This window comes from Sapajus apella, unplaced genomic scaffold, assembly GCF_009761245.1.
Source record: "Sapajus apella isolate SASKATOON/1434 unplaced genomic scaffold, GSC_monkey_1.0 scaffold23, whole genome shotgun sequence".
Taxonomy (NCBI): Eukaryota; Metazoa; Chordata; class Mammalia; order Primates; family Cebidae; genus Sapajus; species Sapajus apella.
In genome coordinates, this window is record NW_022436963.1 from 18,800,621 (window position 1) to 18,826,919 (window position 26,299).

Sequence of the window (26,299 nt, forward strand, 5' to 3'; positions counted from 1 at the left end):
CCAATGACTGTTTCTCTATCACTCTAAAAGGCTCCACTGTGCCTGGGCCTCTTGGATGATTCTTTTATAAATTATGGATTAGGGCCAGGCACAGTGGCTCATGGCTCATGCCTGTAATCCCAACACTTTGGGAGCCCAGGGCGGGCAGATCACAAGGTCAGGAGTGTGAGACCAGCCTGGCCAACATGGTGAAACCCCATCTCTGCTAAAAATACAAAAATTAGCCAGGCGTGGCTGTAATCCCAGGTACTCAAGAGGCTGAGGCAGGAGAATCACTTGAACCTGGGAGGCGGAGGTTGCAGTGAGACAAGATCATGCCATTGCACTCTAGCCTGGGTGACAAGAGCAAGACTCTATCTCAAAACTAAATAAATAAATAAACAAAATAAACTATGGATTAGGACAATGGCATATCTCAGAAAAGGCACATGAGGACTCAGTGAGATAAGGCAGGATAAACACTTAACAGTGTTTACTATAGATACACTGAGTTTTCAAAACATTTTCGCCATTGTGTTTTCTACCACCTAGCACATGAACCAGATTAAATATTTGATGACAGCATAAGTAAATGAAAGGCTAAGGTTTTGTTGAAATATGCTCTTTGTCCTAAAAAGGAAAAGAATTATGTAAAGGTAAAACAAGATGAATGTGTCTTCTAAGACATCAGGATGGCAGATCTGAACATTCTACTCAGGAGAAAATCATTTCATTTGGTAAATGTGCCATTGGCATTCTGCTGTATACATCAGTCTCATAGGTTTGCTTGACAAACATCTGACCTCCTTAGTTTGATGGAACTCTGAGTGAGTACCCACAAGTTTCCTGACCTAAAACGCAAGGAGTGGTTTGGATTACTTAAAGTAGTACCCCTTGAGGATCTGTCTATAGAATCTACCTCAGAAAGCAGCCGTCTACACTTCCACTCTCTTACCCTCAACACAAGTAACTAGTTTTACACACAAACAGTAAGATGACCACAGATATTACTTCTCTGTTTAGAGTTAGAATTGCCAATTTCTTGCTAATCATTTTGAAAGATAATTTTCATGAGAACCAAGAAGAAAGAAAGAAAGTTAAGGCCAAGGTTTCTATTCTGGGTCATAAAAAACTCTGTTCATGAAATGTATTAGATTTAATAATGAGTCAGAAAGGAAAAGTAATTTTCACCTTTTCCAAGAAGGCTTCCCTGACCACCCAGCATCTACAGCGGAAGAGGCAACCCTTTTCCCAGTGTGCCCATGATACCTGGGCACACCTTTAATACCTTTGTATCCCTATGGGTTTACACATCTCTCTACCAAGCAGTGAACGTCTTGGAAGCACCAACCATTTGTAGCATCCTCCGGCCCAACCAACCTCAGTACCTGATCATTTCAGGTACTCAATAACTGTTAAGTGAATTAATGTCCCATCGAAAAGTGGTACCTAAGTCACAGGGGGTTTTGAGCACTCTCATGGTTTCCTTATAGTTCCCTAACTTTTAACAAACACAACACTGGCAAGGATGGAGAGCTACTGTCTAATACTGAAGTATATTGATTTTTTTTTCCAGAAGTAGGGGAGGCAGTGACAAAAATGGCACTGAGACGAGCATATTTGGGAAACCTTTAAACTGAAATGAGCGCATATCCAAAGATCCTATAACTGAAAGTAGAGCTCATCAATGTAAATAGAGCAAACAGCCACTACGAACCAGGGACTTTTATTAACATGACTTGCCAAGGATCAGAGTGAACCCATAGAAAACGAAGCTGTCTTTGTCTAAGGAGAGTCATGCCTGGTAATTCCAGACCTAACCATCCCCAATTTTCAACTGAGGCTCTTTTGTGGCATCCAACAGGAGGAGCAGCCTGAAGAGAACCCTGGATACAAAGCTGGCAACAAGCAACCCACCAAGTTGATGTGTTCCTTCATAATTTCCCAACTTCCCACCATTGCCCATAGGGCTGCTGCTTCCTTAGTTTTACCTTCTCCCTTAAACAAAGCTTACAAACATGACCTAATGACATTAGAGAAAAGCCACTGGGTATGTACTTTAGAAGTCCTGCTTGGCAACTTTTAGCCTAGATGGAGGGTTCCTGGACGTCTTTGTTCTCTTATTAACTTTCCCATTCAGTAACAACTTACGCAATTCATACTTAACAGTTCAGGTACCAGGAATGCAAAAACGAATGGGAAAGTTTTGGTCCTGGAACAAATCGACCCTCATCCTCCCTATCTGTTTCTGTATCCCATTCTCAATAGTCATCCTGAACTGTCTCAAAGGCCCTTTCTTCTCTTGCTCATCCTTCATTTAGAAGCTGAGCAAATTGATAGAATAGTGTTTAAAGCTCTCACTGTCTTTCCTATAAAACAGGCTTCCTGTTAAAGACAGCTGCTATCAAAGAGTCATCCTTAATGTTATCTGAGTAACCACAAACTTTATTGTTTACAGGGAGACAACTTTGAGAGTAAAAGGGGTTTGCAGTTAATGATAGTTCTAGAAAAACAAATGTATCCAAGTCTGTCCCAGGCAAACAAATAGGGATGATCACCTAGACTTAGAGACAGAAACAGTAAGCTTAAATGCTTGATGAATTTTGAAACCTGTCCAGATTTACGGAAATACTTACACTTTATTTCATAGTATCATGTCAAAGGTCACCTCACAACTATATCATAAGGAATGTGCTTCCTCTCTCTGGGTACAGAGGCAACAGTTAAATTACAGCCCCTGTACCACCCAGTGTATGCTGTGATATGGAACACACTATATACCATAACAGCAAAAAGCACATCATCTACTGATGTTTCCTATGAGCCAGACACTGTTAAGCCCTAGATCACTGCTTCCACCAAACCAATGAGCAGACACTACTGACATCTCCTGTTTCACAAATGAGAAAATGGAGCCTTTGAGAAGTTACAACACAGCTAAAAAGGGGTGGCACTATGCTTCAAACTGAGTTAGTCTCTTCCACAGCCCACCTTCTTAAATACTCCCACAGTGCCTTCTCAAAGACATCACTGAAGAGGTGTTGGTTAAGCTGAGCCACAGCAAATGGGAGATCGTGACAATGATAACGATCCTCACTACCCATTATTGGAAACTTTAGAGTATGCAATCCTGCTAAACCTTATACACGGCATGATCTCATGTCACTCTCTTGGCTCTCCTAGGAAGCATTATTACTAAGCCCATTTTACACATGAAGAAACTGAGGATTCTAGGAGCCAAGTAAGTTGCCTAGGGTTGTGCAGCTATCATGGAGCAAATGGAGGATTTGAATTCAAGCAAACTCCAGAGTCGTCTTCACCATGTTAGAAGATGCACTATTAAAGAAAGAATATGGACGACACCAGGAAGGAAACAGATGTGCCACACACTGGGAAACAGGCACAAAGAGAGGACAATGAGGGAAAGGCAAACTGTGAGTGCATCATGCACAACTGACTGTGTATGCCACAGTGAGTTAAAACTGAATCCACTAAACAAGCAACAGTAGTAAGAAATTCTGAGCAAGAGTATCTCAAAGGGATCCAGGTGTTCTCATGTTTATGATGTTAATGGACAGGTTATTTATAAAGAAAATATATATTTATGTAAAGTTGTTTTTCAATGCTACATCTAGTACCTTGAAGACTCTGGGAACAGTTTGATTTTTGCATATCAAATACTTTTAGCACTGTTATGTTTCCCCTGTTATCCACATCCCATCTGTTTCCTCTTCCCCACACTGAAGGGACTGGTATATTTGCTCAAATAAAAGCCTGAAGACAAAAAAAAAAAATTCTAATACTTGGCTCACATTTAGTTTGAGAGAAATAACAGACTCCCAAATCTCTTAGCTTGTCCCATGTTGAATGAAACAAAAAAATTACATAATTAAGGTAGCTTGTTTACTTACCCAATTTTCATCCTAAGGTAGATCAAGTAACACAACTCTTTCAAACCTTCTCAACTCACTGCCTGACTTTTTTGTCTGTAACCTAGAAAACTCAAGTGGAGCCTTAGTACTATGTATGAACATCTGTTAAACATTGCCAATGCCTGTTACACCACCTTGGGGAATAACATAGTATCTTAAAAGAATAATTTCATATGTAATATTTATTCTGTTGCAATGTAAAGAAAGTATGATTCTCATTTTCTTTCAAAATTATGCAACTTTTGACTTACATCTTCATCTACCAAGAAAATATCAACCAACAGTATGTAAGTCATTATATATTCATTATCAACTCATCTGACAAGTTGTATAAAAAATATAGCTTCACACAAGTGTTATTGCAAAAGTTCGAAAAATTTTATTTTTATCTGCTGTTGATGTTTTTAATAGCTGTTATTATATTTCCTTTACGATTGCTCAAAACATTGGCTCAGTTCAATCCGAAAAAGAAAGAAAAAAAGAAAGAGAACTTGGTGAGGGCCTCATTTGTGTGAAGCATGTGTTTTATTTATCTTTGTTGCTATCTGGATCATTCCTTTAAGTATGTATTATTGGCCCCTATTTTATAGTCAAGTAAATTGTGGTTTAAGTAATTAGTCAAAGTAGAGCTGGGATGAGTGCTCTGTTCTGACTGTACAGCCCATGTTTCTTCTAAGCCTTGAAGCAAAGAGACAAACTTTCTCAAGATTCTAAACACTACTTTCGGAAGAGCCTGCTACATGATCACCAAACCCATTTCTTCTTTTTCCTAAGCATGTATTGAAACTGCATTTCCCAGCCACCCTTGAAGTTGGTTGAGATCATGTGATCACTTTTCGCTGAAGTGATGTAGGCCATGCAAATTTTGACATGCAGTCCTCCATGGCTTTTTTGCCTTCTGAGTGGCTGGAATGGACATACGTTCCAGGTCATCTTTGGGAGCCATGTGTGGAAAACGGCAGAGTGAAACAACAAAAGGAGCCTGGGTTCCTGCGGGAGGCCAAGAACATCATGCTACATTTTTCTGAGAATAAGAAATAACTCCTTCTTGCACCAGGCTACTGAGAATGGGGCAGTTTATGTGCTTCAGAAGCTAGCACTGCCAATACAGCAGTGCCAATACAGAGAAAAACAATCCAAAAATAACCACAAGAGAAAATAACACAGTCGATCTAGAGATTATCATAAAAACCTTAAAATACTCTCAAAAAAAGTATTTAATATTTAGATAATGTTCATTTTATAGCACAGAATTTTAAAACAAAAATTATAAAAAAAAAACCTGTACACTTAGTACCCTCCCAAATTTATAAATAAGCTCATTTTCTCTTAATTATGTCATATAAATATGTACACAGAAATTAATATTGCTGAATGAATGCATGCATAAGAAAAATGAAGAAAATATTAACACAAGTTTCCTCTCAGTAATGAGATTAGAAGAGATTTTCTACTTCTTTGTACTTTTCTGTATTTTCCAATATCAAAATAATGAGCACATTCATTTGCTAATCAGAAGAGATTTGTCTATGTTTAAGATTTCTTTAATAAGGGCAGTCCACCCAGACAGAGAGATCACAGGATCAAGGTCCTATGTCATTTACCCTAGGTAAAGTTTTCCTGCATTTACAGCCCATAAGTTACCCTCTGAACATTCAGAACTGCCAAACTTTACACTTGGGTGAGCCAAAGACCCCGAGGGAAAAACATTTCACGGGAAAGTCCTGGAAAATGATACCACATGCCAACATAACTTCTTTGCTCATTCTCAGTGAGGTAGCTTTAAAAAGACAAGTTGGCCAGGCCTATAATCCCAGCAATTTGGGAGGCCAAGGCAGGAGAATCGTTTGAGGCCAGGAGTTCAAGGCCAGACTGGCCAACATGGCAAAACCCCATGTTTGCTAAAAACATAAAAATTAGCTGAGCATTAATGCACACCAGTAATCCCAGACACACAGGAGGCTGAAGCATGAGAATCACCTGAACCCGGAAGGCAGAGGTTGACATGAGCCAAGATCACACCCCCGACTCCAGCCTCGGTGACAGAGCAGAACTGTGTCTCAAAAAATAATTTAAAATAAATAAACAAATAAAAATTTAAAAACAAGATAATATATAATCCCATTAATGGCACACAGAAATGACAGAAAATAAAATTATGTTAGTTACTGTGGATACACAATCATGGGTATGCAGAGATCTGGTGATATTCAGTACCAGTCCTTAAAGGAAAGTTTTTCTCTTTAGTTTAAATGAAGATTCCAGGAGATAATATTTGTGAAATGCTCAGCACAATACCAAGCACATGGTAAAGGCCCAAAGTTTAAATGCCACCACTATTATTTTTACTGGTTAAAATGTAAGAAGAATTAATCCTTGCTTTAGTAGACTGTTAAAATGGAAGTTAAGGCACTGAGTTTCAAAGTACTGTTCTCATTTGTTTATAAGGAAACTGAAAGGAAGCTACACGTATGCTCCCATAAAGCCTGCCTGCCCACAACTCGCCCTGACCTCGCCCTTCACTCTGCAGGTCTCCTGCTGCTTCTACTCAGTGAATACCACAAGACAATTAGAGAAAAGATATTCTGGCACAGAGAAATTCTAAGGAGATGACCAGAGAAGACCATTTATATTTGCAGACTTAGGAAGAAGAAAAAAGAACATTTTATAAAAGGGGGTTATCTTTGCAAAAATACATACAGTAGAAACTGTCATTAAAAGCTGCAGCTTGTTGAATGGGATCCTCTTTATAAATACAGTTAGGGAAAGCCATTAATTTCAATTCAGGTGCTCCTTTAACGAGCATTTGCAACTGAGCATGAGCAAGTGAACATTTCCTGAATAACGATATTTACTTGTGAGCACCTACTGCCTCTTAGGACCTATGAGAAGCACTCTATCTGGATGAGTCAGGGTACTTAGCAGCAAGCAACAGAAATTAACTCTAGCTGAAATAAGCATGAACTAAATTACAAAAAAGATATTTGGAGGCTCACATAATCACCAGGAAGACAGGAGAATCAGACTTTAAAAATGGGAAGGAAACAAAGAGGCCAACAGCAGCAGGCACTCAAGCAAATCACACCACAGGAACCATCTATTTGGTAAGGACACAAGTGTTATTCCTAGAAAGCAGATACCTCTTCAATATCGAGATGGACCACAAATGCCATTACCCTAGGAGGATCTTTATATTATTGACTCCAAATTCAAAATAATGGGCAGCTGATATGTTGGTAAAATGAAAACTTCACAAAAATCAGTGTTATCCTTCTCTCATTATAAGACAAAAATGACCATCATCTCAACAAAAAGGATATTAAGACCTTCTTTGCCACATCCTAACCATATGTGCTATGGCAAAGCCACAACAATCAAGGAGGCTTGCAACGTATTTAATTGCCTACGGGATTAATAGCACATGTCAATCAGTAGTCAAGGTAGCAGTTCTCTTTTTACATAAAATACAATTCCTTAATGGTGTAAGTAATTCACCAGGCTTTAGGACATGATTATATAAAACAAAAAGAGTAAGTTATCATATTGACAAATGGAAACATGTTATAGCTGAAAGCAATCCAAAGCTAGCCAAGTTCAATAAAAGCTCCTTATCTCCATTTTAGGATGCATGTCATCAGCTCAGAGAAGATTAATTTCTCCATTCATAGTTCAATTTTCTTTCCTGACAAAAAAATAAAACTGTTAGTTTTTGAAATGCAATTTTCCTGCTTAATCAAATGATAAGAGTCTCATGTCAACATGCATGGAATAATTACTAAATTGTGGAGATTCTAAAAACTGAAAGGTAGTGGTCCTAGATAAGTTTCACCTAAGTTTATATACAAATACTTTTTTAAGACAGGCCTTTTCAGTTATATGAGAGACATAATCCTTCACTCACTTTCAAAGGGAAGTGAAAAGGTAACATGAAAATCAGTCATTTACACAGTAGGTATTCTGTAATGATCTGTTGATTGTCTTCACTAATTTAATCCATAAGAGAAGAAAAGTATGCACTTAATAAGTCTCCTAAGAAAATTGTATGCAAGGTAAACAACTCCTCCTTTAAAGCATGATTTTTAAAAGGTGGCTCTGATACCATGGCTGCAGAAATGATTATTATCCACATATTAAAAACTTAATTCAAATGAAGTTTGCACTCTAAGACATAAATCCATTCCCTATGTAAAAAAATGAGGACCTCACTCAATATCTTATCATTATGAAGCGTTGTTTCAAGAACAAAATGTTTGCATTACCCATTTTAAACAAATGTTCAAATTAACAAGCTTTCCATAACTACACAGCAAAAGGTTCTATTTGCCCAAAGAGATAAAACCAAATGAATTATTAAGAAAATATCTGCAGATTACACAGTTTCTATATATTGCTCCTCAGAACCTGCCACATCTCGTTTTAATCCAATCTTCTAATTTTATTAATATGCATTTTCCATCTTTAAAATGCTGATCCACATATAAAAATCTCCCAAGAATATCATCATCAAGTTAGCAAAAAGGAAAATGCCAGGGGATATTAAATCTAATCTGACTGGATTAAAATCCCATCATCTTTGTCAATTAGATTTACAGTCCTGGCATGTTTTTTAACTTTACCTTGCCTGTTTCCTTACTTGTAAAATGACATAAGCAATGACTGAATTTGGCAACCAACTGAATATGATAGACATGAGAGGCATTTAAGGCGATGCAGAGCTATTTTAGCTGGGTAGGCAGAGTGGCGAAAAGAGGAAGAGGTTTGGTGGAACCCAGGGATGACAATTTCCATTTGGGCCAGGTGTGCCAAAGACACCCACGAACAGGTGGTCAACAACCAACTAGGAATGCAGGTTAAGGCACAAAAAAAAGAGATGTGTGAGACAATCTGCACAGAGGTCACCTTGGAAATCACAAATACGATAAACATCACATTTATTTTCAAAATATAATGTCATTTCAAAACACATCAAAATAGGAATGAAGTAGAAAGGTAAGCAAATACATTTCAGTTATTTATAAATCTTTCTAATTAAAATATAAACTCTCCTAACACATGATGAACAGAATAGTGATTATCATTGTCTCTGATCTCTCTGTGAATTAGAATCACAACAATAGGGAAACACCTGGAATTTGCTGCCATTGATGACGACGATGATGATGATGATGATGGTAGCAACAAAATCTTATATAGCACTTCCTGCACATTAGACACATTATCATTCTATGCAATTTGCTCTCATAATATCATAATTATAAGGTGAAGGTCCCATTTTTTCAGGACAATCCGGAAGATGTGTGCATAATCCAGTTTTAATCTTAACCTCAAATTTATTTGCTAAAACTCCAAATGTGCTGTTGGTTCTGTCAATCTTGTGACAAGAATGCAAATACTCTGAAGTGTTCCCAGATTCTTCTTGCTTTGTTCTCTCCAAGCAATCTCAGTGATGTGCACACAATTTTTGTATTTATGATTAACTCATTTCACTTTTAACCAACTAGAACTGGTACCATATCCTCTTCTAATGCTATAAATCTCGCCTTAGATCAAAACTATTCAACAACAGAAATCAGATGAGACCTTCCTTCTACCAAAACTACTCACTGAGTACAGGAAGGATTATTCATTCATTCACCAAATAAGGGGCTTGAATTTTCCAAATTCCTTTTTAGCTCTAGATAGGATCACAGGGAGGCCCTCTGTTGGCCACACCACCTTAAGGAGCATCAAAGATATGCACAGGTGAAAGCCTGTGTGAACACACTCCTACACACACACACACACAACCACGCATTGTTCTCCATTCCTTTATCCAGTTTGATTTTGTCAATCCTTTTATCATTCTCAACCCTTTATCCAGTTTGTATTTCTTGAAAGCAAAGAATTAAAATTAGCTTCATAAAAAGCTTTTTTCATTAATTTTCTTTTACTTAAAATTGCTTGTCTTTTTTCCCTTCCTTGTCCCAGCCCCAGCATGTCAATCCAACATTCCTCATTCCTACAGAGCAGAAATTCTGTTAAAAGCATGATACAGCCAGATGCAATGGCTCTCAACTATAATCTCAACACTTTGAGAGGCAGAGGCAGGAGGATCACTTGAAGCCAAACTGGACAACACAGAGAGACCCCATCTCTACAAAGAATAAAGATAGAGGCCGGGCGCGGTGGCTCACGCCTGTAATCCCAGCACTTTGGGAGGCCGAGGCGGGTGGATCATGAGGTCAACAGATCGAGACCATCCTGGTCTACATGGTGAAACCCCGTCTCTACTAAAACTACAAAAAATTAGCTGGGCATGGTGGCGCGTGCCTGTAATCCCAGCTACTCAGGAGGCTGAGGCAGGAGAATTGCCTGAACCCGGGAGGCGGAGGTTGCAGTGAGCCGAGATCGCGCCATTGCACTCCAGCCTGGGTAACAAGAGTGAAACTCTGTCTCAAAAAAAAAAGAATAAAGATAGAAAAATTAGCTAGATGTGGTGGTGTGTGCCTGTAGTCCTAGCTACTCTGGAGCCTGAGGTGGGAAGATCACTTGAGTCCAGGAGTTTGAGATTGCAGTGAATTAAGATTATACCACTGCACTTCAGCCCGGGTAACAGAGTAAGACCCTGTGTCTAAAAGAAGCAAAAAATAAGGCCGGGCACAGTGGCTCAAGTCTGTAATCCCAGCACTTTGGGAGGCCAAGGAGGGTGGATCACCTGAGGTCAGGAGTTGGAGACCAGCCTGGCCAACATGACAAAACCTCAACTCTACCAAAAAAAAAAAATACATATATATATACAAAAATTAGCCAGGCATGGTGGCACGTGCTTGTAATTCCAGCTACTAGTGGGGCTGAGGCAGGAGGATTGCTTGAACCTGGTAGGCGGAGATTGCAGTGAGCTGAGATCGTGCCACTGCACTCCAGCCTGAACAAGAGAGGCTCCGTCTCAAAAACAAACAAAAAAGAAGGAAAAAATAAATATAAATAAAAAGCATAGTATACAATCACCAAACACAATAAAACGGCTAAACAAATATTCATAAAACAAACCCATAACTAAGAACTCAATTAATTCATTAAGTGCACATCTCCATCAGGAATATCTCAAAGATATTATGTGTTATACCTAAGAGGGGTGAGGGGAGTAATGAGCTGGCTTCCAGAATTCTCTTTAAAAAAAAAAAGCTTAGTTATACCTGTAATGCTAGTGCTTCACTATATTTAAGAAAATAATGGGGAAATGAAGATCAAAGACCAACTTGAACTTCATGCTTTGCTCTCTCTTCCCAATCCCCAAAACCACAAGAGTATAAAACAAAAATGATCCTTTCTTATGAAAAGGCTGGAATACAGTACTAACCTTTACTGAGTCTATTATCACAGTTCACCGAGGAGCTCTCATCCAGGTTTAGATCTAATTTTACTGGGATTTTTTTCACTGTAGAAACCAATCCTGATAGTTTTTAAAAATGAAACCAATTTTCATTTCTTAAAATATAAGTCACTCTAAATTTCTGCATTTAACATCTGAAAGTTACAAATTAATTTCTTTCTAGAATGTAAATTCTATGAAGAAAAAGGGTGTACCTGTCTTCCACAGCTATGTCCACAGTGCCTAGTACATGGTTGACCCTCGATAAATATTTGTTCCATAAAAGAATACATATATATTTCAACTAACATAACATAGAAAGGGTCTAGTGTATTAGCATCTGGGAGAACTTTAAAAAGGAGATCAAAGAACAACAATTACTAGCCAAAGTCCCTGAGTACTTACTCTTAAAAAGCATAGAAAATTAGAAAATTGAAATTTGGAGAATGCCTCTACCTTACACTCTCAACCTTTGCTTGGGACCTGGACAAGACTGAGTAGCAGATGCACTATTCTTTATTTTTAGTGGGAAACAACTGCATTCCCAAGGCTGAAGAATGCACATGCAAATCCTCGTAGTGTCCAAATCTGCACTGTCCCAGATGGTAGCGACTAGCCACATGAGTCTCTTGAGCACCGAAAATGTGACTAGTCTGAAATGAGATGTGCTGGAAGTGTAGAATTCCAACCAGGTTTCTGAAGATCGGCACAAAAAAATGAACACAAAATATCCCAATGATAACTTTTTATATTAATTACAAGTTGAAATGATGTTTTAGATATATTGGAGTAGGCAGAATATATGAGTAACATTAATTTCGCCCACTTTTTTTTCATTTTTTTAATGTGACTGTTAGAAAACTTTAAAATACTTATGTGCCTCACATTATACTCCTACTAGACAGTGGCAATCCTGACTGATAACTAGACAGTCTGTATGCCACCAGCAGGGATACTCACTGAAAGCCAGACAGCAGGACCTCATCCCTAATATCTAAATCCGTAAATAGAAAAATTGGCCAGATGTTCTACCACACAACAATCTCCCTTTCATATGCTTTGGGTGTGTCCCCACCCAAATCTCACCTTAAATTATAATATTCCCTACATGTCAAGGGTGGGCCAGGTGGAGATAAATGAATCATGGGGGCAGATTTCCCCATACTGTTCTAACAGTAGTGAGTAAGTCTCACAAGATCTAATGGTTTTATAAACGGGAGTTCCGCTGCACAAGTTCTCTTGCCTACCACCATATAAGACATCCTTTTGCTCTTTTTTTTGTCTTCCACTATGATTGTGAGGTCTCCCCAGCCATGTGGAACTGTGAGTCCACTAAACCTCTTTGCTTTATAAATTACCCAGTCTCAGGTATGTCTTTATTAGCAGCAGGAGAACAGACTAACACACTCTTAAAGACTCGCAATAGCATTAGGAAATAAGTACTATTAGCTCTGACCTACAGACAAAGAAACTAAGCCAAGGATGAAGAAGGTACATCCGCAAAATTACTACACTGGTAAAAGGGAGGGCAAAACACTGAAGCAAAGTCAGCTTGACTTTAACGTCATGCTCTTGCCTTTGGTCTCCTCCAGTCACTCAGAGGGTGCTCTCCCCATGTTCTAAGAGACTTAAAGAAGGGTGCCAACAACAACTGACTCACCCTGGAATGGCTTCAGAAGCCCTTCAGCTATGTATCTTCCAGCCACTAACCCACAGCTGAGAGAACTGGGTGAAACAGCGACTGGAATCTCTGAAAAATTACCATGGAGCAACATCTCATGTGTTACTATCTCACGTAAAAGAATAGTTTCCTAAACTGACATTTTCTGCCTTTTTAAATTGCTGTTATCATCTCCTTTGTTAGTTAACATTGATCACCATTTCCTTTTTATGTCATCAAATATTGTTGAAGGCTTCCATCCATTCCCTCCACACGTTACTGAACCATGCTCCACTGTTGCACAATTCTTCAAAAAGAGCTGGGATGAAAACACCCTCATGCTCATACTGTAAGAATTTCTAAGGATACACCCTCCCTGGGGAATACTAAAAAGAAAAGGAAATTGTTTGCTGTTCTAAGTTTTTGTTGTTGTTGTTGTTTAGAAAGATAGGGTCTCACTCTGTTGCCCAGGCTAGAGTATATTAGTGTGATCATAACCCACTGCAATCTCGAACTCCTGGGCTCAAGGGATCCTCCTGCCTAAGCCTCCAGAGTAGCTAGGACTACAGGCACATACCACCCTTCTAGAACTAATTTTTTTAGTTTTTGTAGAAACGGGTCCTGCTATGTTGCCCAGGCTGGTACCAAATTCATGGCCTCAAGTGATCCTACCTCCTCAGCCTCTCAAAGTACTGAAATTATAGGCACAAGCCACCCCACAGAGCCTGTTCTAAGGTTTTTGACACTTAGGCCAAGTGCCTCCAGTGAGTGATCCTGGCGGAAGCGAGGACAAAGAGGTGCCTGTGAATCTCATGCAGCATGGGTCAGGCAGGGCCCAGTCTAGAGGAAACCGCTAGGTGTGTCAGGGAAGGAAGGCTCTATTCTCCTACACACAGGCCATCACACTAAAGGCTGTCCTGTGATTCCACCTCTCCTCATGGGTCAGCAGGATTGAAGACTCACAGGGACAAAGCTCTGACAGCAGACCCCTCCCCTCATCTTGCAGCCACCATGTGATTCCTGCACACTTGCACACATGTACACAAGGCAATCCGGATTTTTGCAATTCTAAGCTCTCCCCTGTATCTGTCCCTCTCAGTTTAACCCACAACAACAAAAAAAATTAACTAGTGAGAAACCACTATCTGTGAATTTACTGATTTGGGCAAGTGTATTTCACCCATTATGAATCAGCTTACTTAGTCTCTTAGCAGCCTCAAGAGCTTCATTTGCAGTGTCTGCCACAAAAAATCTTTGAACTCTCACTCCATTGTCAGACATCAGTTTCTTGCTCTGGTATTCCTGCAGGTTCAGCCATCTTCTGGAAGTTAATTGAACTGCCTATAGAAATTGAAGGAGAGAGGTAAGAACACTCATTAATAGCAAGAAAAATAAAAGTCAACCTACATGGCCAGTCTTAGAGGTACTGTCGACTGGCAATCAGGAACCCAGAGTTGAGAGAAGCAAAAGAAAAAAAAAATCCACATAAATTCATGCTTAATTATTTTCTAACAAAAACTTATTAAGAACAACTATGCACAAATGATTGCAAGTTTTTTAAAAATGCTGAAAACTGAGTGAGGTCTGTGGTCTAATTAACAGCAATACACAAATATCAATTTCCTGGTTTTGATATTGTACCATAACTACACGAGGTGTCGGCATTAGGGGAAGCTGGATGAACGGTACATGGGGCTGTTACACTATTTTTGCAACTTCCTGTGAGTCTATAAGTATTTCAAAATAAGTTATTTTAAAAACTGTTAAGACCTCTATTATATGGGTATGGCTCCCCACCTCTCACCCCAAATAAATGAAGAGCATGGCATTATTTTAATAACTGTATACACATTGTTAATCATTGTAAGGTTTTTCGCGAAATTTGTTTAAACACTCTGAACTCACTGGGCCACAGACTAATTCATTTCTTTACCATAGTTTTTAACAGCATCTAGGTAGTGCCATTATGTGTTCAACGAGATTATGTCTTTCATTCACTGAGGTTGAGTGCAATAACCTGAAAGATTCATTATTAATTAAACTGGTTCCTAAACTGCAACTTGTGTACTCAAGGAATTTTGCTTAAGTTTCAAGTAGAAGGGGTTTTTCAATATGCGCCATGTGTTTTTATCTGTGTTAAAAGGACATAGTCAAAGGGCACAATAACATGAACAAATAAATTCTTCCTTTACATTTTATCCAATAATATCAACAGCATTCCCTAACAAATCCATAAGCCCCAAGGGGAAAAAAAATAAACAGGAAAAATGAATATACTTAACGTAAGCTCCTTTCCATCCATGAGTCATATGCAAAGGAAACCACTTGCAAGAGGTAGGATGACAATATCGTCAATGCACAAAACAAAAAATCAATCACACAACTGGATCACAAGACTGGTAGTACATGGACATCATCTGATACAATCCCTATTGGCTTCTGTCCATGGCTTTGGTGGATGTCCAAGGCAGGGTCACACAGACCGTAAAAGTGAGGTCCACAGGGCTTCATCACATGGAGCCATTACCTTTCAGGACATCTACTGTGTCTTTAAATGTCATTTTCTTCTGGTATCCTCAAGCTATGATGTACTCATGGAGCTCTTTTGAAATAGGGTGATTTAAAGCTCTAGACTCCCACACAACTAGACTGTGTTCCACTGAAGGGTAAAAAGTGCACCTTAAACTTCTCTGTATCTCTATGAAGAACATGACAGAGCTTGACATATGAAAGACACCCAAAAAATACCACTTAGATGGCCAAACGAATCAACCCTGCCTTTTGTCTCCTGATACAGACCATTTTTCATTCCCAGAAACTGGCCACCTCTGAAAATAAAAAAGTACATGTTAGTCCTTAAGACCTGAAATAAACATAATATACACACTGGTAAAAAAAATTAAATTTCAACATGATCAAGCCTAAAGATAGCTCTCTGTTCTGTCCTTGTAGCTGCTGGTAATGATGGTTTTGTTTGGTTTTGTTTTTAATATTGAAGTTGCCTATACTTCTTTAGAAATAAATAAAACTGGGTTAAAAAATAAATTGCCAGACAAGCAATGCTCACACCATTTACTGTATAGTATTTTTTAAAACACATGATTTATTAATCTTACTTTTTAAGTCTTGATGAAACATCAGTGATTTGAAAGAGACAAAATTCTATAAATGAACACACTTATAGGCTTTATAGGCTTAGTGTGTCACATAACATATAAAGGAAAATACAAGTTTAAGGCATTTAGCAACAAAGCCCCTTAGTGAAAGAAAACATTAAACGTTAGCTATGTGCTATTATCTAGGACACTTTTAAAAGGCAAATGGAACAATCAATAGATTATGTCTATGTAGACGTACCAATTTAAAGCCATTAACCAAAGAAGAAAAAATACAGTTTGAAGAGAACACTTGAGGGAGACTAAAAACAGCCACAATGTGGTTGTGGTCAATTCCTTTTCATCAGAACACTCGCCGTATTAATTTCAGATATGTTAATGCAATCTGCTGAAAACTAATTGCAATTGATCCAGAGGCCAGCTTCATAGACATATAATATATATTGACTGTTTCTACAATGACTCAAATGAAAGCCAGCTTAAAGTCTGTTGCTCTTAAATTGAAAACTAGGACAGTGAGCATAGTTCCCAAACCACTGCTGACACCAGGCTATCATTCCACAGAGGAATTCTTTTACAGAATAATCACCTATTTTTGTTAATCCAAAACTTGAAAGACTAGGGTCCCTGACTGGCTCTAAAACTTCAAGACAACTCTCCTCGTTTAGAATTTGTAGCTGGGCGTGAGCAGGCACAGTGGCTCACACCTGTAATCCCAACATCTTGGGAGGCTGAGGCAGGAAGTTTGTTTGATCCCAGTAGTTCAAGACTAGCCTGGGCAACATAGTGAGACCCTGCCTCTACAGAAAGTAAAAACATCAGTTGGGTGTGGTGGTGCATGCCCATAGTCCCAGCTAACTGGATGGCTGAGGCTGGAGGATAACTTCAGTCTAGAAGGCAAAGGCTGCAGAGAGCTATGATTGTGCCACTCTACTCCAGCCTGGGTGACAGAGTGAAGCCTAGTCTCCAAAAAAAAAAAAAATGTGATAAATCTAGAGAAGAATAATTTATGTTTACTTCTGCATTTTCAGTTGTTAAAAGGGTAAGGACAAATTTGCTATGTGAATGGATGGTAGAAAATATGCTGGAGATGTAACATAAACTGTGAAATAATAACAATAATAGTTCTATCTACTATTAATTGAGCACTTATGAGCTGGGCATTGTATTAAATATTCATGTTTCATGGTTAAAACATTCAGGAAATGTCAAGTATTCTTATCTCTCTCTGTAGCTGTCATTAGTGCAAATCAAGAAATATTCCCAGTCTTCTTCTAGGCACTTCCTTATGTTAGCTGAAGTTAGGTGATTCCCTATCTACTACCTAAGTTAGCATCAGATCCCCCAGGTTAGAGGATCAGTCCCACAGGACTATACCCACTTCAGATGCCAGGCACAAGCCCCAGATCATTTTACCTATGCTTCTGACCAACGAGCTATCAATTGAGAGTTCCAAAAATCCCCTCCTCAGGTTTAATTAATTTTATAGGATGGCTAACAGAGCTCACAAACGTACTTCTGACATTTACCAGTTCTTTATAAAAGCTATGACAAAAGACACTGGTGAACAGCCAGATGGAAGAGGTGTACATAACACAGAGTGTGTCCATGGAGCTTCCATGCCCTCTCTGGGTGTACCACCTTCCAGATACCAGCATATATTTGGCAACCTGGAAGCTCTCCAAACCTTGTCCTCTTAAGGTTTTATGGTTTTACTACATAGGCATGATTGATTACCTCATTAGCCATTGGCGATTAACTCAACTTTCAGTCCCTCTCTCTTCCCCAGAGACCGAGAGGATGGAGCCGAAAGTCCCAACCCTCTAATTATGCCTTGGGCTTTCCGGTGACCAGTCACAATCCTGAAGCTACCTAGGGGACTCCAACTACTAATTATCTCATTAAGGTACAAAAGACACTCATCACTTCAGATATCCCAACGGGCTTAGGAACTATGTGCCAGGAAACAGGGGTAGACACCAAATATGTATTTTTTAAATTATATCACAGTATCATGTCAATCAACTGGTTCCAGCCAGTAAGTTGTGAGTACATATGTTGTGTGACACATTTAGGCCAACAATTAATTGCCATCCCTCCCACCCCCTTCAAGTTCACCCTCTCTTGATATGGGGAATGGCAACATTCAAGATGGAAGCTTATCTATCAGTCAGGGCACAGAGTAACGATGGACATATACCAAGTGACTTAACATAAATGTGTAGTGAAAAATACACCTTTGTGGATTTTGGACACTGAAATTCTGAAGATTGTTACAATTGCACAACCTTTTTGCCCAATTGACTTTACTGACCAATAAAGCCACGTTACAAATTAGGAAACTCAGGCTGAACTTGCCCAAGATCACAGGTTACTGTGGAACAGTAAAGCTTCTCTGATCAATTGAGTAACACTGTTGGTTCCCAGTGTTTGTACTCTGGCCCCAGAGGCTCTGTGGTGATACAGACTGAGATAAGAGATAAGTAAAATAGTGTCCCTTTCCTCAAAAGTCTACCAGGAATAGGACTTTCATGAAATACTGATAGAGTACATGTAAGGTAAAATGTAACTACTCCATGCTTTGGAGGGAGGGAGGGAGGGAAGGAGGTGGAGATGTGAGTAGATGATGTCCTAAGATGTGCTAGAATGGTAGAAGTTTATTTCAACTCCTAGGAAGACCTATCTGTTACAACCATAGAATAACATCTTTGCTGCAGGAGACATGAAAAATCTCTCAGAGAATCCATGAATTCTAGAATGCATGGAATGGAATGGAGTATAAAGATCATCTACCCTAGTGTCTTCAACTGTTTCTGCCTGTCATTTGCCAACCTGCCCTCATGACCATTCCCCTCAATTTGAGGCTCTTCTGCCTCAATTTGAGACTCTGTTCAGAGACTGAACAGCAGGGGGAGACGCCAGGCTTTGCTGTCCTCTGTGGGTGAAATGGCCTAGGGATCACACAGTAAGCCAGAGTCCTGATGAAAGCTAGACTAATTCCCAACTTCTTTCTTTCTTTCATATGGATTCTGGCAAAGCGACCATCTTAGGAATAGCATCATGTTCTCAAAGTAGCTGGGGCAGGTGGGCACCTAGGTTTTGTTACCTTGGCCTTGTACAATATCCTTGCCATCACTCCCTTCCTTCTTGCGTTTCTTTGTTAGAGCAAGCATTTCTAAGCCTGGAGAGGAAGTGGAAAAAAATAACTTAGAAGAAAAGCAGCATATGAAGATTTAAGGGCCTATGGGAACAAGGGAACAGAAGCAGAAGAAAAGTAATGAAAAATGAGGAGGAGGACAAAGAGAACCAGGAGATAACAAGACAATGGCTAAGTGGGCAAGAATTTACATAAAAACTCCAAGCACAAAACTAGACAGCTACACAGAAAATGACATGCCCAAGAAACCATTCTTCACCCCATGGTTTCAAACTTAAAAACAGGTATAGAAACAACTGAAATAACACCTGGGGTGGGGAGGTAGGGGAATCAATAGATTATATCAAAAGAAATGTCCCTGAGCTGGGCACCCCTGCAAGGGAAAATCATCTACCCATTGGCTCTGCACTTGCTCCATCCTTCCTTCTTCAGCCTGACCTTGCACAGTAGTGCTGCTCACTTGGGAAGGCAGCATAAAGCAGCATTAGAAAAAGCCCAGGATTTACTAGTCATCAAGAAAACAGAAATTCAAACAAAACAAAAGAAGCCATTTTGCCAAAAGGAAAGAAAATATGAAGATGCCACTGAACACACACACACATACACATACACGAGATTTGATACTATTGTTGTTGAAGGTCTGGTGAAATGTACTTTCTTAGATATTACCCTTACAATAGAACACTAGCACAAAACACTTCAAAAACATATTGACAGTGTTTATCAAACCTAAAGCACTCACATCCTCTGACCTGGAAAGTCTACTTCCTGGGTATCTATCCTAGCAAAACATGTAGCAGAGATACATGCAAGGATCTTCTCTGTACAAACAAAACCTTTTGTTTGTACATAACAAAAGGGTAAGACTGGAAATTATCCAAATGCCCATCAAATAGGAGACTGGCAAAACAAACTATAATATATTCTGACTGTGTGAAGGATTTAAAATATCTATGGCAACCCAGTATAACCAAGTAACCATGTGTACCCCTACCTTTCTCAGTTCTCTTGTAGCTAGTATGCCAAAACTTTAAAAAGACTATGTGCAACCCTCCAGAGCCCTAATTGTTGGCTACAAAGACCTGCAAGCCACGTGTGGAGATGGTGGAGTCACAGGGGAGACTAGGCTAGATTACAAGAGTTACAACATGGAGGATGTCACCTGACACACGTTTGAATGAGAAATAAACGTTTGACGTGTTAACCACTGAGATCTTAGGAATAATGCATGACAACAGCATTGACTAATCTAGCCTATTAAGTCTGAACACGGTAACACTGATTATTCTAAATAGCGCAAAATTAAAAGAAACCAGCAAGTTGCAGAACAATATATAGAGCAGAAGAACATACTTTAGACACACATATTCACACATGATGCAATGATCTGTATCTTCTAAGGATAGATACATGCCTAAGTGAATGTATGGGAAAAGGTCCAGATAATGTTCACCAAGCTATTGCTAGTAAATTTGGGAAGGGCAGACCAAGAAATTTTAATCTAATCTATAATTAAAAAAAAAAAAATTTAAATAAATTCATTTATTATTTATGCCATAAATAGCAATCTACTTAAAAACAACATTGATAGAAAGAAATAAAAGCCAGGCTTTAACACAATGGTGTAGCCTTAAGTCTCTATTAACCTGTCTGCAAAACCAAGGGCTTGCCCCTTACTTAAATGTAGCAGGGTTCTTTAAATGCAGTATGTAATTCGAGGTGGGTGAGCAAAAGCCGCATTTTCTGTTATAAAGAACTACCACCTCTAATATAAAGTCCCGCTGTTAGATATGAAGAGGCTCTTAAACCTCATTTAGAGCTCTCAACAGCAATGACGACAGTGGAATACAAACAAGGAATTAGCTGTAAACCCAGAGGAAAATATATTTCCCTCTCATTACAGGCACAGCAACGAAGGCAGATGCTTGGTGGGCTGTGGCAAGTCAAAAGTTAGTATGTGTTTGTTATATTTTAGTTTTGCCAGTGTTGTTCAGTATGCAAATAAGCACCAATAAATCTACCTTAGTCACGTTACCTAGGAAATATGAGGCCTCAAATAAACGTGTTGGTGCAAATGAAAAGACAGATATAACTCAATGTTTCTCAATATAAGTATCATAAAATAAAAGGCCTGCTTTCTTAAAACAGGCTCTGATGAAGAAGGCACTTTAACTGTGCCATCCTATAAAAGAGATTAAGTGGAATCCTGTTTGTAAGAGGAAAAATAACAATACCAATAATGCTGTTCTGTTCCGGCCTTAATATGTTGACACCAGTATGTCAACTTCTCTTTCAGCATGAAAACCTGCTGCAGAAATAGATACGAAAAGCAACCATTGTGATTAGAAGCCTAAGCCTATGGAAAGGAAAAAAATAATAATGCCAGATGTAGAAAAAAGGGTAGGACTGTGGGTACTGACACTTATTTTTTTTTTCCACGTTCAGGCTAAAGCGCAGTCTTCACTTAGAGTCACATTTGAAAATAGAACATCACTTTTGTTTAGCACTGAAATACTGACCACTCTTCACGTAGGTTCTCCCTGTTTTGTACAATGTAAGGAAATTAACCAGTGAATTGGCGCCCTGTGGCTGAGTTCTTAAAATCTAGAAGGGGTACAAAGAGATCTCACCTACCCTATGGATGGCAGAAATGGCAGCTAAAATGAGTTTCATTACCTCATTTATAAAATAGAGGATGCTAACAGACCCATCTTCAAAGGCTGTTGTAAAGATTAAATGAGTTAATATATGCAAATAAACTGGAACAGTGCCCATAAGTACTCAAAAAGAGTTAGCTATTATTATTTAGTGCAGAAATATAAAAGAGCAGGAAAAGTGTAACAAGTAAATATCTGGCAATCATTAAAGATAAAAACAGTAGGTGATCATATGAATGATTTTGTTTTAATAGTGCCCACTGAGCCCTGCTCATTGTTTTAAATACATTTGGGAAGGAATTTTCAACTCTAATCATGGAATTTCTATACTTGAATCACTCAACAATCACAGAAAGAGACCGAACAATAATTTGCAATAGGACGAACTAGAAAAATCTCACATTCAGTAAGCATCTGAAAATGTGCTACTTAGTATAAGTGAAATTACTTTTTATCTCATCTGAACTAGGTTATCCCCATCTTACAGAAGAAGTTTGAAGGTGACAGAGGTTAGTTAAGTAGCTTGTCTAAGGCCACTCAGCTGATTAAGAGAGAGCCAAGATTTGAACCTAAGTCTCCCACCTAAAAAAACCCATGAGCTTTCTATTATTACTTCTGACTTTTTCTCTTTTTAGTCAGTCTGTAAATCCTGTGTCAACTAAAAAGTACTTGGAACCACCACAGAGAAAAACTATACAGCCATTCCTGACCTAAAATTACCGTTTTCCGTTTTAAAGTATGAAAAATAAAGCTGCTCACAAACTGTAAATGATAATAATGATGATAGGGTACCTGAAAAGCCAGTGTTGATGGGATGTAAACCTAATTAGAGTAGATAGCTAGAAAAGAAAAGTACTTTAAAATTCCCACATCAAGAGAAACACCACCTAAGTTATTCTTCATAGGACATCAGACTAGGATCAGACCAGCGCCTGAGGCCATTTTTGTTCCATTGACAATGCATCTCTGATAGCACCACATCTCTTATCTAACGCCCTCAGCAGTAAGGCAAGCAGCATCAGTTTAAAATAATAATAATAAAATCATCTATACTTCTATTAAAAAAATAGACAGTTGAGCTTTCAGATTATCCAGAAACTGGATCATAGCAGGTTGCTATTTTAGAATTCATTCTTCTTAGGGTGCATTGGCAAAGTCTTATGTTGTTAAACCAAATCAAATACTAGTAGACATTTCTGAGTCCCATAAAGTTCCAGAAACTGAGTTATTCCACTTGGCAGGCATTCCCTCGTGAAATTCTCCAAAGAAATATACCAGCAGAAGCCCATTTTGCGGATGAGCAAATGAAGGCTCAGAGTAGCTAAGTGCCTGCTCAGAGTAACACAGCTGGTTTACAGCCAAAGCCATATTTCAAATACAGGTATGTCTGACTGAGGAACCTGTGCCCTTTAATGAGGCAATGCTGGTGTATTGACTCCCAGTGCACAAACATGGGCCCTGAGCCTTGAAGTCAACTGGGGTAGGAGAAGAAGCAGGAGGCTCTGGTTTATAGATTTCACTGCAGGAAGGTACAAGGCTGTACCAAATATGAGGTTCAGTGGGAAAATGGGAAGCAGAGGTTGCTGGATAGCTTTCACTACCTCAAAAGAATTAAGATTTACAAAGATACTACTGCCTTGTTCTTTTTATCTTAGGTTCAGCAGAAAAGCAGTATATATTTTAAGGAGCAAAGAAGTGTACAACACTTTGCAGTAAGGACAAATGCCCAAAGGAGGGTTTGCTGAATAACTATACTGCTGCTCAGCAAGCAGCAAGAAATAAAGAGACAGAAAAAATACAACCTAGATAAACATTAGCATATTAGCACAACAGCAGAAACAAACGTATAAAGGGCTCTAAAAATACCCAGCATCCTTTCAGAATGCCTGTCTGTACCCTCCTGGAGAGTATGCCAGCTCAATCATGTTGCAGAAGAAAATCACCTGAATTTTACATTGCGAACAGAAGTGGGCAAGATTTATTTATCGATAAAGAAAACAAATTAAGGTGATATAAATATATACTGGCTTTTAACTCCTACCAAGGAAACTGGCAGAACCCACACTTTGTTCATTCATTTAACAATTTTCCGCTGCAACCATAATGTGGTCACTGTGTTTGACATCCAAGATCTAGCAGTAATCAGCACAGGCAACATCTTTGTGGTCGCCAAGCTTTTGCCCTAGGCAGAGAGGCAGGGAAGAAAGACATGAACACGTAAATGAAGAGTGTAATTACAGAGTAAGAAGTGCTATGAGAGAAATGAAAGACACATAATGAGGCTGGGCGCAGTGGCTCATGCCTGTAATTACAGCACTTTGGGAGGCCAAGGCAGGTGGATGACCTTAGGTCAGGAGTTTGAGACCATCTGGACAACATGGTGAAACCCTGTCTCTACTAAAAATACAAACATTAGCTGGGTTTGGTGGCAGGTGCCTTTAATCCCAACTACTCGGGAGGCTGAGGCAGGAGAATCACTTGAACCCAAGAGGTGGAGGTTGCCATGAGACAACATTGCACTACTACGCTCCAGCCTGGGAAACAGAAGGAGACTCTGTCTCAGCGGGGAAAAAAAAGAAAGAAAGACACATGATGAGCTGTGCAGGCCAATTTTAGAGTGAGTGGTCACCTTTGAAGAAATGACATCTGTGCAGGAACCTGGAAACAGAAAAGAGGTATACCTGTGAAGGAACCGAGGCGAAGCACAGCAGGCTGAGAGGCCAGCATGTTCCATGGCTCTGGGGCAGGAAAGGGGTTGGTATGGCAAGAACATGGAAGTGTTGTGACAGAGGAACATGAAAATGCCAGCATGGACTAGATAATGCAGGTGCCGGTAAGGTAAATCCAGAGTTTAGGCTTCATTCACTCAGTTTTCAACAGGGAAGTGAGAAGATCAAATTCAGATATTAGAAAAGTCACTTTTTTCTGTTTAGAGAATAAAACCAATTGGGAGAGAGCTGCATTAAACCAGATTAAGGTTAGCAAACTTTTTCTTTTCTTTTTTTTTTTTTTGAGACGGAGTTTCGCTCTTGTGACCCAGGCTGGAGTGCAATGGCGCGATCTCAGCTCACCGCAACCTCCGCCTCCTGGGTTCAGGCAATTCTCCTGCCTCAGCCTCCTGAGTAGCTGGGATTACAGGCACGTGCCACCATGCCCAGCTAATTTTTTGTATTTTTAGTAGAGACGGGGTTTCACCATGTTGACCAGGATGGTCTCAATCTCTTGACCTCGTGATCTACCCGCCTCGGCCTCCCAAAGTGCTGGGATTACAGGCTTGAGCCACCGCACCCGGCCCTAGCAAACTTTTTCTATAAAGAGCCAGATAGTAAATATTTTAGGCTTTGAGGCCAGTTAGAGTCTGTTGCAACTATTCAACTCTGCCTTTGTAGTGCAAACTAGCCATAGATCATATATAAATTAATGGATAAGGCTGTGTTCCAATAAAGCTTTATTTGGCTAGCAGGCCAGTATGATGATCCCTCAACTTGAGTATAGAGAAGGGCAGCAGAGGTGGGGACAGAAAGAAAAGAGGGGATTCTGGATAAAGTTTGAGGATGAGGTAATACATGTAGATTAGATGTGGGTTTAAGGAAAAAAAAGAAATCCAGTATTAGACACACACACACTTTACAATGTTGGTTGATAGACATGTAGTAAATCGGATGTACTTGCTACTCATAAAAAAGACATTTCTTCAAAAACAATCTTAATCTCAAATCTTGTGCCCAAACTGGCCTGCTATGGTTTAAATGTTTCTTCCCTCCAAAGCTCATACTGGCACTTAATCTCCAATGTGGCAGTAGTGAGAGGTGGGATCTATAAGAGGTTATTGGGTCATGGGAGCTCTGCCCTCATGAATGGACCAATCCATTGAAGAATTAATGGATTAATGAGTTAATGGGTTTTCAGAGGAGTGAAACTGGTGGCTTTCTAAGAAGAAGAGGGATCAGAGCTAGTACTCTCAGCCCTTCACCATGCATCCGCTAGGGACTATGCAGAAGAGTCCTCACCAGCAAGAAGGCCCTCAGGTGATACAGCCCCTTGACCTTGGACTCCTTAGACTCCATAACTGTAAAAAATAAATTCCTTTTATTTATAAATGACCTACTTTCAGGTTGTCTCTTATAAGCAATAGAAAATGAACTAAGACATGGCCTTTGTATTACATTTAATTATTGACATTTCTGTACATCATTCCACCACATCAGAGCTGCTGGGCCTTTGATCTTATAACTTTCTTCCATTATTTAATATCAACCTCAGCAGGCAACAGGCAGCAGGAGCTCTATCTGCTACTGCGGCCCATCTGAGACTCTCTCCTAGGAGAGAACACAAGACCTCCCCTGATTAAAGAGATGCTACATAGAAATAACAAAAACAGAAGACATTAAAGCTAAGGATTAATAAGATGTGGCCTATCCAATGGAATACCACAGACTAGTTCAAA

General features: G+C 39.2%; 1 protein-coding gene across 4 annotated transcripts in view; it reads right to left on the reverse strand.

The window, feature by feature from the left end:
- SUCLG2 (succinate-CoA ligase GDP-forming subunit beta) overlaps positions 1-26,299 on the reverse strand; it is a 279,639-nt gene that overhangs the window by 209,706 nt on the left and 43,634 nt on the right. For 3 of the 4 annotated variants that reach the window (XM_032290424.1, XM_032290422.1, XM_032290426.1), the window contains exon 2: positions 14,122-14,263. In XM_032290424.1, the coding sequence (XP_032146315.1) occupies positions 14,122-14,263 (142 nt within the window). Of the gene's footprint in view, positions 1-14,121; positions 14,266-19,145; positions 19,220-26,299 lie in introns of those variants that run through there. The other variant, XM_032290425.1, reaches the window with a different exon arrangement.